Raw genomic sequence first — 17114 nt, 5'->3', positions numbered from 1 at the left:
CCCATACTATTTGCATTAAAAACTTGTTTATTGTGGCCCTGCAAATCGGCCGCCAAGAATTTTTCAAAACCATGTTGTGCAGGCGCCATCTCCTTCTCACCACAAAGCCAAGAGGCCTGCTGGAAGTTTGGACAAGTATAAAATTTTCTTTTGAACGAATTACAGTTTAGAAAAAGACAGCATGAACGTCTGAGTTCTGTTGATAGCACGTCAGTGGTTTGGTTTCAAAGACAACAGTGAGACAAAATGTAATTGTTATGCAAGTTTTTATACACTTTCTTCGCCTTGATAGGGAGTGCTACAGTCAATCCACTCTACGCAAAACTGCTTCACCATCCAGCGATGATCGCTTGTTACAAACGACTAAGAACAGTACATATTCCATGTGCAGTAGTGGTAACATCTGCAAGTCGCTAGAGAATGAACCTATTCTTATTAATCTACAGTGTGTGTCACTGCCAGACAATCAAACTGAAACTGCTTTAACTTTCTTTTCACTTCTAATCGTATATTGACCCAGTATATTGGACTGGTATACGATTAGAAGTTCCCTCTAACGATAAGTTGTTCTCACATGAAATTATCAGCCTCCACTTTGAAAGCTCTGGCTTTGTACTGCGGCATATAACATGTAAACGAGCCGATGCCTACACAGGCCAGCACTGATGTACGTAAGCGCCTCTTGACGAAGGATTAGAACCGGACTGCAATTCGATGAATGTAATAGAAAAATGCAAGTAAACAGTTCATAATGTTTGTGTACACGTTTTTGTAAAAAAATTATTCTAAATGGAGTCGCAATTTTGGCCTAGTTTTTACAGTTGTTGGCTGTGATTTCGAATGGGTATTAAAAGGTGTGTCTATTGAAATTTAAAGCACTGTTAAAGGTCAACCTACCCTGGTCTTTCATACTTCGTTCCCTATGAACTTCTGTATCTTTATGCTTATGACTGGGCCTTACCCAGAAGTCCTATGAAAAACAACTACGTAGCACCTTCTCTTTTGCGCACCATTTGAAAGCTTGAATATCTTCTTGTTTACCTTTATCTGTTCTCACTCTTTATCTTCATTGCTCAAAAAACTCTTGTTTCATTCTATTTCTCCAGCGTTTAGTTTGTTTTTTAGAACATTTCTAGCGCCTTCACTTCCAACTGACATGAAACGACCTATTATGCTGAAGGTCTCTATGAAAGAAGTTCGAAAGTGATTCAAAACTCCTACTCCCGTTGGACCCAGTACGCAGCTTCAACACTTTCCTTCCGCGGCTGCTCCACTAATTGCTGAAAAGTGCATACAGCAAGCTAATTTGTTTGAAAGCGACTCGTCTGTGTGATCCGCTGGTTACACACACGGCAGCGAAATGGAAGAAAATGGATACAAGCCTTACTCCGGCCTAGATAAATTTGTCTAGTAATCCGTACGAACTAGACAAACGCTTTAAGTCCAGATGCTCGCACAGAAAAGCATCTGCACGAGATGTACTAGCTGTTTTCACTGCAGCATGCAAAATTTCACACCGAAGCTGTTTGTACGTCTATGCATGCAACATCAGTTTGTAATTCGTCAATGAGATAATCAACATTTGTGGATGTCGTGACTTCAAAAATAGTTTTTTTTCCTGTCGGGCAATGCAAGCAAGATCAATGCCATGTTGACAAGATAGACAGACTATCATGCTTCATCCGCACTCAAAGTAACTGCTTCAAAGCTTGCAGTTCTTCATTATGAAGTTTGAAACCTTACAGTGTAGAAGGCAGAGAAGAAGACAACCTTTTGCATCCATCTTTCATGTTTCCTCTATCGCAGCGAGTTCTGCCTTGGTACTGAAGCTCATGTTTTCGATGCAACGCGTCCGGCAATATCGGTGTCCATGTAGAGATATTTTCTGGCTGTTCGCCACTGGACAGAATTGCCGCTAATATCTCTTCAGGGCATTAAATAATGACCTGTGTCGGTGCTCAAGAAGCGGCTTGCATTGACTGGTAGAGAGGACCCCACACAAAACGACACCCTTACAATGCTCAAGTGGGAGAGCACGTGAAATGTTAATTCTTATGGATGCGCATTGCCGAGATGTCCCCCCAATTTCGCTCACAGCTCTCTATATACTCTATATTAGCTCATTAGGCTTGTCTCATTGCCGCTGGCTTGGCTTGGTTCATATCCGTCGTGGAGCCTTTCGCGGTTGTTTACATATGTACAGACCTCATGGTCGCTGCCGCGCACACAGTGGCACCATTGTCGCCTCCCAAAAGTCAAGCCTCTGAGGGCTTCATCCGCTTCCTCGCAGAGGCGAATAAATCAACAGCGCAGGCCACCGTTCGCGGCAGCTCTTGGCGGAAGCCACACTTCTCCACGGTTTCTAGGACCAGTTCCATCCCCACCTGGACTTTTGGAGTCACGGAAAGCAGGCACTGAACCAACAGAGCGTGCCACATGTCATTCACATAGTCGACGTCCTTGCCTGCTAAGTGATGGTCGAAAAACTGTCAGCAGGTCCATGGGACACTGGTATGGTCCTGGAGGTTTCCCGGACACGGTATGGCTCAGAGATGGCGGTTCATCTTAGAGGACCAGAACGTTGCCACCCGTCCGGCGGCACGGCAGGTGGGCAGGCAGCCCGTAGGACCCAGGGGTCGTAGCGCGGTATGGGCGGCGCTCAGAAGCGGCCGTCAGCCGGCGGTGCGCCACCATGGTCCGATATCAGGCCCTGCGTCTCGGCCGCATGCAGGCTGTGCGCGGGACTGCTGCCGCTGTTGCTGTTGCTGCGTACCGCCGGCTGTCGCGGCTCCAACAGGGGCACGCCGTCGACCGTGGGGATCGGCGCCGACTCTTGGGTCTCGCGACGCACCTGCTCCAAGGTCTCTTCAGGCACGCTCTTCACGGTGGGAGCCACGTACAGCGAGTCTCGGGAAGAAACCAGCCGCGCACGGCGCACGATGGTGTGGTGGTGCTCGGGCGTGATGAAGACCTGCGCGCAGGAGTGCCACGGTAAAGTTCCATGGTGTAAGGGCTGTTCTAGCAAGCATTAGACGCAAACGTGCGTAACGCACCTGCCATCTGATTTCACAAGCACCCAGTTAAAGCCAGTGGACAATGTGAGGCGCAGTTAATACAAGCTGTAGTCTTAAGTATGCACAACAAACTAGCCAGCCATTGCGTATTATGTGACGTAAGCCAGGCTGGGCAGTGCTTTGTCACACTGGTGTAATGAAAACAAATAGGGTCTTTAAAAGCAGCACTTCTCTGGACGTGGCCATCCGGTTCAGCGAGCGACAAAAATCAGTCCAGGCTACACGTCCTTCCTGTTGCGTTTACTCAGGAGGTAGCTCGGATCTTCCTCAGCGTGACTGAGCCGATTCTATGCTGCCAAGAACGATATTTCCGCTATGTACAGATCAGTGCCCTATTTCAGGTAGTCTATTAGTGCCATAAAATTTTCAGGAGAGTATGTTTCTTTTGATAAATTGAGCGTAGCCGCCCCCCATGATTGGCCTGAACTTCTTAATTTGAGTTGTGGTACGTCGGGTACTATTATAGAAAAAAAAAACTTCCTTAGATTACACCTGAATCTCCTGTTTTTTAAATACCATGATACCAGAACCTCGACTATGTTTGGTTAGCACCTTTCAGGAGCGATGTCGTCGTAAATTCTATAGGCCATGTCAATATAGACCATTGCAGTAAAAGCGCCACTAATCTGCACAGTTCATGTTGATAAGACTAATGACGGCATGATTCGTCGGTCTAAGATTCTCGATGACCAGCCATTCTAAAAGCCACATGATTACATTGTTAATGCAGGCTCCACGCAGTTCGATCCCCAACATATCTCGCCATTTATAATGACTGTTCCGCCAAAGTTGGCACAAAGCTTATAAAAATCTGGGTTGCATTATCTCATTAAGAACTCTAGAAGGAGCAATCGATTCCCTCCTCGTGGCCTTACAACAATATGTTCAATCTACTACGCAGTGTCATTCTCGGCTTGGCGAGACTGACTTACCTATGCCGAACTCATCTCGAAAACGCGAGGGCATCTCTCGCAAGGCTCGTCACGCCGGGTAGCACCACGAACGACTTCGCAACACGTCTACCGGTGTCGTCGTGCATACGCAGAGATTGGCTGGCGAATAGAGAACTGCAACGTTGAACAGCCTTTCTGTAGCCAATCACAGCGCAGGAACAACGACATGAAAGTTACGTCACTGCCTATTTTACCTTATTCCGCGCGCAGTTAGTGTCAAGTTTTTGGTTCAGCATCGCATCTCGTTAAAAAGGCCGCCACAGTCCACTAAAGATAAGTCTGCAATAAAGAGTAAATTGCTACGTTTAGAAAATATTTTACCTTACTTTTTTCTCCAAGTTTTTTTCCTTTCTTTTCAGAACCTGTGCACAAACAAGGGCTGGTATAAGTTTTGTGTTTACCACGCGCGATAAGGACAAAAAAATGAAGAGTCAGGCTATCACTGGGGACTTGCAACACAAAGTGTGGGTTTGAAAAACCACTGTCCGTTTAGCTCTGAAAAATAAAATGCTTTAAAAACGGACATCCATGACCCCCGCATTGCGCGTGTCCACAAAGGTTACACCAAAAGAACTGACAAAGAGCACTGTTCGCAACGCATCATTATGTGGGCGCCGTCACCATTATGATGAGGCGAAAAAAATAATAGCATGAACGACGGTAGACTGCACTACAGCTCACGTGGAGGCCTCTCCAGGCGAACGTGCTCAAATATAGGCGACAGATAACTACACTGTAGATGCCTCTAAGCTTTCAGCTTGAGCGTGAATTTCATTTCCTTAAAGGCTTGCTGAATCAGAGATTCTCTGTAAAGACGCAAGCAGGGTCAAAACATGCATCTACTTAGCAGATAAAGAAGTTTTAGGCGTAACGCTGTCTGTTAGAAATGTTTCAAAACCGAAGTATGACCTCACCATAAGAGTTTGATATCTGCTTCTGACAAGGTTTTACATGCCTTCGAAACGACTGCCTCCCTAATTGGGTTTAACCTTGCATAGGTGTACCAGAATGGAAAGATAGGCGAGTTCGTATTTCAGTGCTTCCTGAGCGTGCACTACACCGAGGGACAAAAGCGCACCTTCACGGTTCATGTGTTGAATCATTCTTCTCTGTATGTCATGCTCATTTTGCACCTTTTTATACGAGCAGTGTTCTAAATGCCCCGTGCAGATACTCCGTCGCACTAATGAAGTCTGATTTTGGCTATTTCTCATCATGACTAACACGGAGGAATGCCACAGTGCTCGCCCGGATTTCTTGGCAGCCGTTCAACACGTTAAAGATCCCCAGGTGGTCGAAATTATTCCGGAGCCCTCCACTACGGCACCTCTCTCTTCCTTTCTTCTTTCACTCCCACCTTTACCCTTCCCTTACGGCGCGGTTCAGGTGTCCAACGATATATGAGACAGATACTGCGCCATTTCCTTTCCCTCCAAAACCAATTAATAATAAAAAAAACGTTCAATATGACCGTTGTATGCATACGTTTAGATGAGCTATAGTCCTGGCACTGCACGACACCGTTCCATTTCGAGTTATTGATCAATTCTCTGTCGCCCTACCATATGCTAGCTATCCCGGCTAGCTCAGCTGGTAGAGAAACTGCTGTGGTGAAACGGTGGTCCCGGGTTCGAACCCCGGACGAGCATCAATTTCTCGTTAACTAGGTAGCGCCTGTGGAAGCTGTATAACTTTCTTTTGTGGCCGTACGGCAGCGCTTGGGTGGATGCCAATGAGTAATAATAATATGTTATTGCGGCCATTCAAAGAACTGTAAAAGGCTGAGGCCTCCTGAAGTGTAATTGCGCTTCAGGGGCAGCGCCTGGCAGGGAAAGAAAAACCACACAAAATACAGATAACAAAACGTAACAGGTTATTATTTACTTACTACACTAGTGAATGCATCTTACGCGCGTGATTGTGCCTTTTTATGTAGAAATGAGTGCGTGCACATTTTTGACAGCTAACGTGCGAACCATTCTGATAAGGTGAGGAAGAGCCTGATATCGCCTCACACGGGGCTGCCGAGGGCAGAATCCTGAAGCTAGTGTCTTGTAAGCGCCAATAGAACGTACCGGTTAGTCGCCTCTTGTATATCTTAAGTTCCCGTTCAGGCGCTTAACTCACACGGAGAACTCTTCCCTCACAAGGAGCGACATAACCACTACCAGGAAAGCTACCGCTGGGCTCAAGCTTGAAAAGTTTTCCGCGTGCATGCGCAGTTAGTGTAACTTTTTGCCTGAAACTGTTACCGTCACGGCTACCGCGAATGCCAATGGTATTATGCTCGCGTAGACAGCTCCTGACGGCAGGGGTAGCGATGTTCGGTAACAGTATGCTGAAGCCACGGAGGAAGACTATATAGGAGTGGAAACTCCGCTGTCTGCAGCGACCAGAAAAGGTCACAAGCCCGCGGCGCCACTATCATGCTGGCGGCGCCTGGCGGCCTGGAAAGAAACTACTGAAATACGTCACGGCATGCCCGCTGAAGCAAACACCAGTGTCGTCTGCTGTCGTCTGCTTTGAGCGCGCGTCGGAGCCGCCTGCCGGGGCGCTTCATTTTTTTTTTCCCTGCGGCTTCTACGAGGCGCCGCATGGCGCCGCCACTGCATGCGACCCCGTCGGTACATACAATTGTGACTTTATCTGGTCGCCTGCGCTCGCTCGCGTTGACGGGAGTTTCACCTACCAAATATAGTCTTGCTCCGTGGCTCAAGCGAAAGATTCCCGCCGTTGCACCAAAGCGGAACCAGAGCGGACAGGCCTTTACTGCATCCTACTACTACAGCTACTCGTCCGCCCTCGGCTGACCGCAGTGGTAGCATGCGAAGCGAAGCAGACCAACCTTGAGGAGGCAGAGCAGTGCGCCGACGGCGATGAAGAGCAGACCCACGGTTCGCGTGTGCGGGATGCTGGCACCGACCCCGATGAAGAGTAGGACGAGCCCTGCCACCAGCAACAGGGTGGCCAGGTAGATGAGCACGCGTGCCCGCTGCTCCTGGATGGTGCCGCCCCGCTCGCGCCAGCGGCGCGCCGCCCCTCCCACCGGCATCGAGCTGAGCGTGCTCAGGCTGTCCGGCCGGTGGGGCAGAGACGCCACGCTGCCCTGCCGGGAGCCTATGCCCCGGCCGCTCTTGCTGCGCCGCCGCTCGCGACGCACGGCTACCGCTGGCATTGCCGAGATCATGGTGACCTTGGCCGACAGGCGCTGCCTGTGAGGCCTGCCCTTTGACTCCTTCTTTCTGCAGAGGCCAGAGAAGAGGACACAAATCTCATTACTCTTTCGAAGTACAGACATCGCGAAACTACGCTGTAAGAGCTGCCGGGCCACGAAATTCATCATCATCAGCCTGACTGCACCCACTACAGTGCAAAGGCCTCTCGCATGTCTTTCCAATTAACCCTGTCCTTCGCCAGCTGCGGCCACCGTATGCCCGCAAGCTTCTTAATCTCACCCGCCCACCTAACCTTCTGCCGCCCCCTGCTACTCTTGCCTTTTCTTGGAATCCGCTCCGTTACCCTTAAGGACCAACGGTTGTCTTGCCTTCACATTACATGCCCTGCCCAAGCCCATTTCTTCCTCTTGATTTCGACTAGGATGTCATTAACCCACGTTTGTTCCCTCACCGCTCCACCCGCTTCCGGTCTCTTAACGTTACACCTATCATTTTTTTCCATGACTCGCTGCGTTGTCCTTAACTTAAGCTGAACCCTTTTCGTTAGACTCCACGTTTCTGCCACGTAGGTGAGTGCGCGCAAGGTAGAGCTGTTGTACACTTTGCTCTCGCGGGATATTTGTAAACTGCATCTATGATCTGAGAGAACCTGCCATATGCTCTCCACACCATACTTATCCTCTAGTTATTTCCCTCTTATGATATATAGCGTAAAGATGGATTGCGCGAATGAGACAATCACATGAAAGAAGAGAGGACAAGCGCAAACTAACAACTGATTTATTCAAAGAACAGCCATTTAATTATATGCATGCCTTCGTCTTTATGTCGTGTCGTGTCGTCTTCTTTCATGTGATTGTCTCATTTGCGCAACCCATCTTTATGGTACATTGAACCAACTAGCCCAACAACGCATCATGCAATCACACATACCCAACAATTCTGGACAAAAGCATTTCTGAAACAGTTTATGAGCGCAATTTTTTATATATTGTAATATTTCACTATAACAATCAATGTGTCCGCAGATCTCCCGCCGTCAAGCTTGAATTTTTACGCGAGTAACGTTTTTGCTATCGTTGAAAGCGTTCCCCAATGGTTTTCTATGGAAGTCTTAACTTATCGATGCGAGCGTGGAAACGCTATAAAAGAAAGAGTTTGCTACACATTGGAAGAATGGATCATTGCCTTCCGTATTTCTATACCAGTACACTAAAGTTTTCCAATATTGAAAAAAGTTTTTGGCAAAGGATGTCGGACATGACTGTCTATGCATGGCCGGGATGGTCTGTTTCGCCTGGAGGGCGGACGCAAAGCTCCGTCATGCGCGGATGCGCGCAGCCACCTTGGAACACTGTTAATAGAATGTTTTATCACTGTACTTCTTCATGAGCAGAGTTATGGCCGATATGTAAGCAGCAACAGTGTCTTGCATACTTTCTTGATTTGTTCGGACACGTCAAGTTAGTGTGGCCGTGTACGCAAGCTTGGAAATGTGCCTCTTAAGAGTACATGTTTTTGTGCGGCTAGCACCCATCCACTGAAGCTCTAATCTCCTATATGTTCCTATATGTAATCTCCTAAGACAGTGCGACACTCTCTCTTCTATGAGCGTGACTGAGCGTCCCTCAACTATGGAGCCAGAAACTTAATTGGATGAGCACCAGCTTGTAAGGTGCAAGTGCTCATCGCCCACTTAGAGGTCCGAGCAGCCGACTCGGCGGCCGCACTTCGTATAGCTAAATAACCAGCATCTGGCTGATAATATTGCGATCCAACGCCATCCGGCGCTTCCGTTATGAGAAAGGTTGGCCTTGTTTTCTTTCTATATGGCTGGCAGACGGCTTTTGCTGACCCCAGGCATGCAACACATGAGTAAACAAGCATGCGTGGGTTGCTGGCCACCCTGCCACTGATACATTTATCCTTGTGCAGCGGTGAGAATAAGCCCAGCGTATCCGGCTATATCAAGGTTTCCGCACCGACCTCCTCATCGTGGGGAAAATCTCTGCCATCAGCTCCTTCTAAATGCCGCATTGTCGAACATGTATCTTCACCATTAAGGAAACGCCATCAATCTGACCTGTGGCAATTGCTCTTCACCTAAAACTGCACAACACGTTTTATTTGATTTTAGCCAATACAGATGAGAAGACACGTAAAGTGTTCAAGAAGGGGCTACATTAATTTTATTTGATGGGATTTTACCTGACCGACACCAGAGACACCTAGCATACAATGTGTAACCAGAACGATTTTTTTTCTCCGTGTCAGGTTATTGCTGTTTCACTCTTCTGTGAATAGGTATGCTATCCCGTCTTAAATCGCTCACAAGAAATCCCTGTTAGTTGCGCAAAGCTGCATATGGTACCTCTTTAATTGGCTCGCCTTACATGCTTAGCGTCATGTCTACTTGTGAATGTCAATGTATTCGGTAAGCTTGGCATGTGTACATATGTAAATAGAATTTTTTACAATCAACCAGCACGATTAGGCAGGCTTGGCCAGCTTGAAAGGCGTGAGGTGAATGTTTCTCTTTACGTAGTTTGTATTATAAGCAGTACCTCTCTATACTGTTTCCCTTAAGTAGCAATTTATGGCACCTTGGGGATCTTTCTTCAATTGGTTGGCAGCGTTTAACTCCAGCTCCACAGTTCACGAGCAATTCATCAGTCTACTATTTCACACTAGCCGCATGCTGTTAATTCCTTTCACGGAACACCTTCATTGTGCTACGGGAGAGACAAATATAGCTACAGCTGATGGTGGACAGTAGCTATTCCTCAGTAGTTCCTATTTCATATCGGCCTTTTTTCTTGTGAACGGGTGCAAAGTTCAGCGAGCACCGCAAGCCTGATTCCTTGTGACAACGGAGAGGAACGACTACGGACCCCGACCACGGACCACGTCCCCGGATCACGCCACGCTCTTGATCTGCAGCCCGAGGGCGTAGTGGAAGCGGTCACTTTGCGGCTCCATTAAAGCAGCCCGAGTACACGGTCTCTTTAAGCGGCCGGCCGCAATCGGGTCACGGCGGCGCCATCGATTGTGCTAGGCCCTGCCTCCGCTCTGGCCTTAACTTTGTCTCTTGCTGAGACGAGCCACGGCCTGCATCGCCGCCCCGGACACCACTACCCCGAGGCATGGCGGCAAAGGGCAGGCGATTGGTCAATATAGGAACAAGAACCAGTAGTGTCTATAAAAAAAATTCCGCCCACCTACCTGCACCCCCTCTCTGCCTCGCAAGCGCACACGTCATAGACAGTACGGTCTCCGGAGCCCAGAATACATTTGGCGCCAGACGCGGTCGTTCAAGTATTGATTGTGTTTAAACTTTAACGGATCGCTTGTCGCGACGGCAAGGTGCTTGCACCTGCCGACACTCTTACTATTGCTCAGTAAAGAGCCTTGCCCAAATTCGCTCGGAGCAATCTGAGCAGCGATTTCCTCGTTCGCAAATGCGAACCCGAAAGCGGAAACATTCTTGACTTTATGTGAAACGAAGATTTCATTTCTGGATTTCGGATCTCATTGCTTCGTTTCATTTTGACCTACATGACGGCAGTAAAATTGGGCGATTCGCAAATCACTTCAACGAAGTCTCTAACCCCTGTTTCGCTCCGCCATTGATGAATTTTTCATGTGCAAGCACCCGAAATGCCGAGCAAATATGCAAATTTGTTACAAATTGCCTTCGACGGCCACTACACGAGCATGACTTCGCGGTCTGCTTTCACTTCTGTTTCTATGTACTGTACCTGTACCTGGCTTCTTTGCTGTCTGTGTTGTACTGTGCTTTGTATATTCGAGTTGAAATACACGCAGTAAACCTGCATTTCGCGCAGAGTAGCCTTAATTGTTTATGGGCTGTTGAAACCATCACATGTACCTAACTGTACTCTTGTTTTTTAAACACTGTTACGAGTAGAAGCCTTCACAATGTGCGGGCTCAGTCAGAGGTCTCGTGTCAGCTACGAGTCGCTTGAAAGCCCAGCTTGAGAGAGAACCGGGATTGTCTTCAACGTCTTCAACGAGAACGTCTCCTTCAACGTCTTCAACATCTTCGCTTCAACGTCTCCGCGGCCGTTACACTTTACCCCTGAGTAGCTGAAGCCAACGAGGCATGTCATGGAGTCTCACAAGAGGGATGGTCAGGTCCGTACAAGCATGAGCGAAACTGCTTGAGGCCGGAGGTCAGTGCAAGACATTTATTTGCGGTGACCAGGAAACTTCGCAGTAATTTTAGGGTCGCCATCAAAACGCTAGCTTCGCCAATAAACGATTTTGACTATTCTGCTAGTAAACAGATCGAACCACTTCCAGAATGTAGGAACCGACGAGTGTTTCGAGAGATAAGAAAAGGGTGGCTGATTTTCCCATAAGAATACGTTTCTTAACTTGTCCGTTCGAGAGTAAGCACATCTGCTGTGGCGTCGTTATAACTTAGGTTATATACCTGCCCACCACAGTCATAAGCCTGCAGAATAATACTTACGACAGGTTCTAAGCAATAGTCCGAGCACAATTTCCGCGTATAAATGTGTGCAGCAGTTCTAAAGATGTGCCCACTATCTCGACATATGGACGTCCTAAGTGACAGACTTCGGTCAACTCTACAAAGCCCAATATTTATTGACATAAAAGAACTTTTCTCACTCAGAAGCTCACTGGTTCATAGTGGAGGTCTCGGCTTTCTCTATGCTACGTCGTAGGGCCCTCACTGGCCGATATACACATGAGAGACAATTTATATAGCACCTATGTTTGCCACTGTTCATTGTTCTTTCATTTCCAGAGCCAGTTCGTTGTTCATTCAGTTCAGTTCACCAGCAAGTCTTCTTATCAAAATCATGACAAGGAAAAGACGCGGCTATAGTTTTTAAGACATCTGCAATCTGCGAAGCTTCTTTGGTAGTGATTTGTTACTGATGGCAAAGGCATAATACCAAGACAGCAGCCATAACAAAGCCGTACTTTGATACGCCAGCTCCAAGATTACATAAATGTGCATGATTGTGTTTTTATTTTTTATTTTCGTTGTCGTTTTCTTACTTTCTCTTTTTTTGCAAGGGAAGGCGTGTGACGGCTTTTGACCAAAAAAAGCAAGGTTACTGAATCCCATTTTTCAAGGAACAAAGTATTATATGACTGAGTGGTTGGAAGTCACGTCCAGATCAATCTTTCTTGCCAGAGGCTACTGAAACCACTTAGGGAAAACTAAGAATATTTGGAAACAGAACAGCGCTCACTTTGACAGAGACTACGAGGAAGACACGACACAAACGAGCGCTGTTTTATCTGTTTTAAAATGACTTACCAACTCGCACAAGCATCCGTTTAAACGAATATTTGGGACTTTATTCGAGAATAGAGGTATAGAGGATCTTTAACACGGAACTTAGAAATTTATGAGGTGTTTGAAAATCGCTGACATGATGCTCCCTGTTAAGGAGGGGATTTCTGGAAAGAAAGGCAGTAAGCGAACGATGCAAAATTAAGATATATAAAACAAAAAAACTATGCAGTCGTTGGACTGCGGTGAGCTCATATCGAAGGAGAATGTAAGATGGTTTTAAAGTCAGTAAAAAAGTCCAGTTTTCTGCTCATTGATAGACGAAAGTTTCAGCTGTCAGGGTTAGATACAGGCTTAGTGGTTTAAAAGCTAAGACATTTCCGAAGTCTTGCCGGTTCTTTGATCCAAAGCTATTCAGAGATGCAGGAAAGGCAAGGTCACATAGTGAATGACGTTCCTTCCTTGTGGTATTTTTCGGCGACGCTCTCACAGTTCCGGCGAGATTACTGCCTTAATGGTTTTCTAAACTCCATCGTGAAATGGACTCGAATCGCCAGAACCCTTTCACATCTCTTGGCTCGCTTCCAGGCCGACAGTTAACAGGCCACACTAAAACGTGATTTCTGTAAAGAGCCCATTTCAGCGCGCAAGACTGTTCTTAGACGACACGGCTTCATGCCGCACATGTTATGGCGTCATTTAATTCAATCTTATTTACAATGTAAATGCAAGGAAAAGGTGTCGCAAAGCATACTAAGCATACGTTCTAAACAGCAACAGAACAAAAAAATAACGGCAGTAGTGTGAAAGATGAGCACTACAGGCGCAAGAGCCCTGACGGCTTAAACACAACACATCCAAAGTAGCTACGTAAGCCTCCAATAACGCTCGACGCCAACTGCACCGAGTTCTGTGAGGCGCATTTCGTGAGATAGCCCTTGTGCCGTTATTGTTACAGCTAGCCTAAACTCTGCCTCGCTGCTGGGATCAGGATTGTTTAGCGAAGCGGCTGATTAGAGGAGGGATTAACGCCAGAGTCGCAGCATCGTCTGCGCTCTGTCGACACTAATCTGGACGGCTGGACGGACCTCGACCGACGGTGTGCGGCGACCGATTTTGGTCTGACCGACTCTACTAACCCAGCTGAAATAGCACGGTGACAGCGGTGATTGTAGTCGGTCGTCTATGCCTAATACTCTGGAAGTGTACCCTCCTTCGTTATTACCACCCCTGCTTCGCGGGGATTCGAACGCTTGCCCGGCATCCAGTAAAGCAATTTTGTCAGAAATACGCAACACAGCCGCGCTGTTTTTGTCATGCAGCCTCGAAACAAACAGCATAATTGTGTTGACAAATTATAACAATGCTGCCTCTTTCTGACTGACGGCGAAACACTACTATATGGGACAGAAGAACCGCAACCCCACTCCAAGTTCTGAAGCGCGCCTAACTGCATGCGGTTGCCACCTCACGATGCACTCCTGGTGTTGAAATCGGCGCATTGCGCTAGTCTCGGCGCCAGCAGTGCATCGTCGGTTGACGCCCGTATACGCATATACACAAATACGCAATACATATTCACAACGCATATACACAAATATACACGCATATACAGTTGGCAACATATAAAGCTTCGGCGATATTTTAAGTGAGGACTGCAACGCTCTTGGAGAGGTTGGCTGAGAATATGGAGCGTTAAAGATTTTCATGTGTAATAATTCGCTGATCAAATTCAAAATCAAGCAAAATAAGTGCACAGCAGTTTATATTCTTGCAGCATTAAAGTGATAGTTCTTTACGCTAAAAAAAAAACGTTTGTGTGCGACATAATAAATGGCTTCTTTCAGTGGCGGTGATTTCATGAAGAGATTTCTTTAGAATCGCTCGTTAGGAGACAGTCTGGTCGAGCGATAATTGCCCTTGAAGAACATGTGTCCAAGGCACACAACAAACAAACAAAAAATAAAGGAGTGACGGCGTGGGCGTCAAACCAAGGCAAAGTCATAACCTGCAGAGTGCGAAAACTGCCAGTTTATTCCAACCTAAAAATGCGCGGTTCCAGTCTGAATTTTTGTCTTAATTTTTGGGCGCCCTCTGCATGAACTATGAATGAACACTCCGACACTGGGCTGCCTGCTTCTCAAGCTTAGACGGCCTATGTCTGCAGTGGTTAAAACCGAGACTGCGTCGTCCGTGTCACAGACTACGTTGTCCACCCATGCGTACGCGTTGATTGCAGGCTGGCCGTTAATTTACGTCGAGTGAATGAAACTGGATATGTTTCCGGCGGTTTTATGTAAGACTGGGGAGACCGCGGAGCAGCTGTATCGACCGGTCGTTCCCGGGAAACAGTCAGCCGACGTGCCGGCCGCTTGTCGGAAGTTCCTGAAGGACGCACCCACGCGGAAGACGCGGATCGCGTTCCCCTGTTGCGATATATATATATATATATATATATATATATATATATATAAAACGACGTCGCTGTCTGCTAGAAGTCGCAGGCACGTATGTGTGCAAACATCCGTACTGAAACTTGCCATGACACCCACACGTAGAACTTAGGGAATGCGGGCTACGCATAATATGGATAATATAAGGGAAAACTGAGTCCTCTCAGCGGGTTTTCCGTATGCTTTCCATATTATTTCCGCACGACCTCCGCACGACTCGCATGACGTCACACGGACGTCAGTTCGTATTTGGCGCCGACATGCAATTCGCCAGAGCGATTACGAGAGTTGCCGTGTCTGTCGTATTTTTTTTTCTCTCCGCGACCCAACAGTCCTCAAACAAGTGCGACTTAATTGAACCTGCTCGTGCGATGAGAAAATCGTCATAAATGAGCCTGATGGTGACAAAGTTCCGGTAGTACTTGAGAAAGTATATCAATGAGCAATGAGTTAAACTTCGAGTACTTGAAATTTTCATATTTAAACAGGTGCAGCAGCGCCGTCGGTGCTTTTCAAAAGTATCCTGACAACGAAGATCTAATTGTTAGAGCGAGTTCTGCATTGGATGCAAAACGCCAAACTATGCAATTGTTTTTAATAGCACTTTCAGTTTACATTACAAGCTGTATACTATACCACTATACCACTTCATTCTCTTTTCTGGTCCGATGTTTCCTATTACAAAGGCTAACACTCCACGCACGCTCGTTTCATATGCATTGCATACTTCGCTGTCTTTGAATAAAGAACTTGGACGTTAGGAACAAAGCTCGTATTTATTAAACGCTAAACCCCATTCCTCGAAACATCAAAGCCAAGTACCCGTAAAACTGGCCCAGGACTGTCATCGTTAATAATTCTGGCTTGGAGTACTTCATAAGACGCATTCATTTCTGTAGAAGAAAAAAGGAACATGGTTTTAAACAAGAGACAAATTTCTGCCGGGGCAGGTACGACCGCCGCCATGATTGTGTACATGGCAAATAAATAGCGCAGGGGAAGGCTAGATGGGAAGGTAGCGCCAGTAAAAAAAAGTAGTAGGGTTTTAAAGTAGTTAAACCGAGTACGCGTGCAAAAGAAAGTTTTTAGCGTGGTTGGCTCATGGTTTTGCTTTGCTGAATCGATGGCACGTGGCAACGATGTCAGACTCAGGTTAAGCTTTGGACGAGGTTAAGCTGATCTGATTTTGATTTTGATTAAGAATCGACGGCACGTGGCGACAATGTCAGACTAAGGTTAAGCTCTGAACGATGTTAAGCTGTTCTGATTTTGATTTGGTCGCGCAGCAGATGGAATTTGATGTAGACGTGGGTGTCCAATGCACATCGCGAGAGCGTGTTTCAGTTTAACACTAGGCGTAATCGGTTGCGGCGAGAGCGCAGGGCTCTCGTGCAGTGGCCAGCGATGCTGATCTGTTCGCGCCGCCGCGGCTTTAAAACGCAGTCGCGGTAATTATTTTATTTCTGCACAGGCTGTTGCTGTGCTAGGTTATACCAAGGTAACCATCAAGGTCGCCCTCCCATTGGCTACAGCCGACGTGACGCTCCTCCAAACTGACCCGAGCTTACCCGAGTTACTCCGAGGCTTCACACAAGATTCTTAGTTGGGACAGTGTTATGTAATTCTGTTGCACTAACAAAGTTCAACATATTGTCACGAAGTGGCTACTGCAGTCCAGGAAGCAGAAAGGCTGCGAAAATGTTTCTAAACAAAACTCTTTATTTGGGCTGACTTGCGCCCACAATGAACTGAGAGTCACTCGGCGGCGGCGTAGCAACAAACTGAAGAAGTTGGCGCCGAACAACGAGTGGAAGAAATGTACTTGAGTAACACCATCTGCCGGGCTAGTTTGTTGCGATCCATATGTTTCAGCAGCGCGAACACAAAAAGGAAGAAGAAGGAGAAGATAGTACAGAGCGCTGAACTTCCAACTTTTATTTGAACGAAAACTGAACCCGCACTTGTACACACACACACACACACACCAAGAAAAGCCCACCAGAGGGAGTGGTCAAGCCACGCGAACAAACTGGGACCCACACGATTTACAGGGCATCAAAAGATAACAGGAATCACACTATACAACGAGATCAAAGGTATGGAACATGAAAGACATGTGTAAACAAAATGGTGAAACAGGGTTGAGTATGCGCGAGTGACAAAAC

General features: G+C 47.0%; 1 protein-coding gene across 1 annotated transcript in view; it reads right to left on the bottom strand.

Moving 5' to 3' along the window:
- Positions 1 to 250: 250 nt before the first annotated feature.
- Positions 251 to 17114, bottom strand: part of LOC144100181 (uncharacterized) — a 68068-nt gene continuing 51204 nt past the window's right edge. Inside the window, exons 2-3 of the mRNA XM_077633202.1 lie at positions 6873 to 7269; positions 251 to 2971 (exon numbers count right to left, since the gene is read on the bottom strand). Coding sequence (XP_077489328.1) covers positions 2660 to 2971; positions 6873 to 7214 — 654 coding nt within the window. The 5' untranslated portion in view covers positions 7215 to 7269 and the 3' untranslated portion in view covers positions 251 to 2659. The remainder of the gene's footprint in view (positions 2972 to 6872; positions 7270 to 17114) is intronic.

The sequence above is a fragment of the Amblyomma americanum genome, chromosome 8, assembly GCF_052857255.1.
Source record: "Amblyomma americanum isolate KBUSLIRL-KWMA chromosome 8, ASM5285725v1, whole genome shotgun sequence".
NCBI classification, from domain to species: Eukaryota; Metazoa; Arthropoda; class Arachnida; order Ixodida; family Ixodidae; genus Amblyomma; species Amblyomma americanum.
The sequence above is the reverse complement of the archived record's forward strand: the minus strand, read 5'-3'. Positions and strand labels throughout refer to the sequence as shown.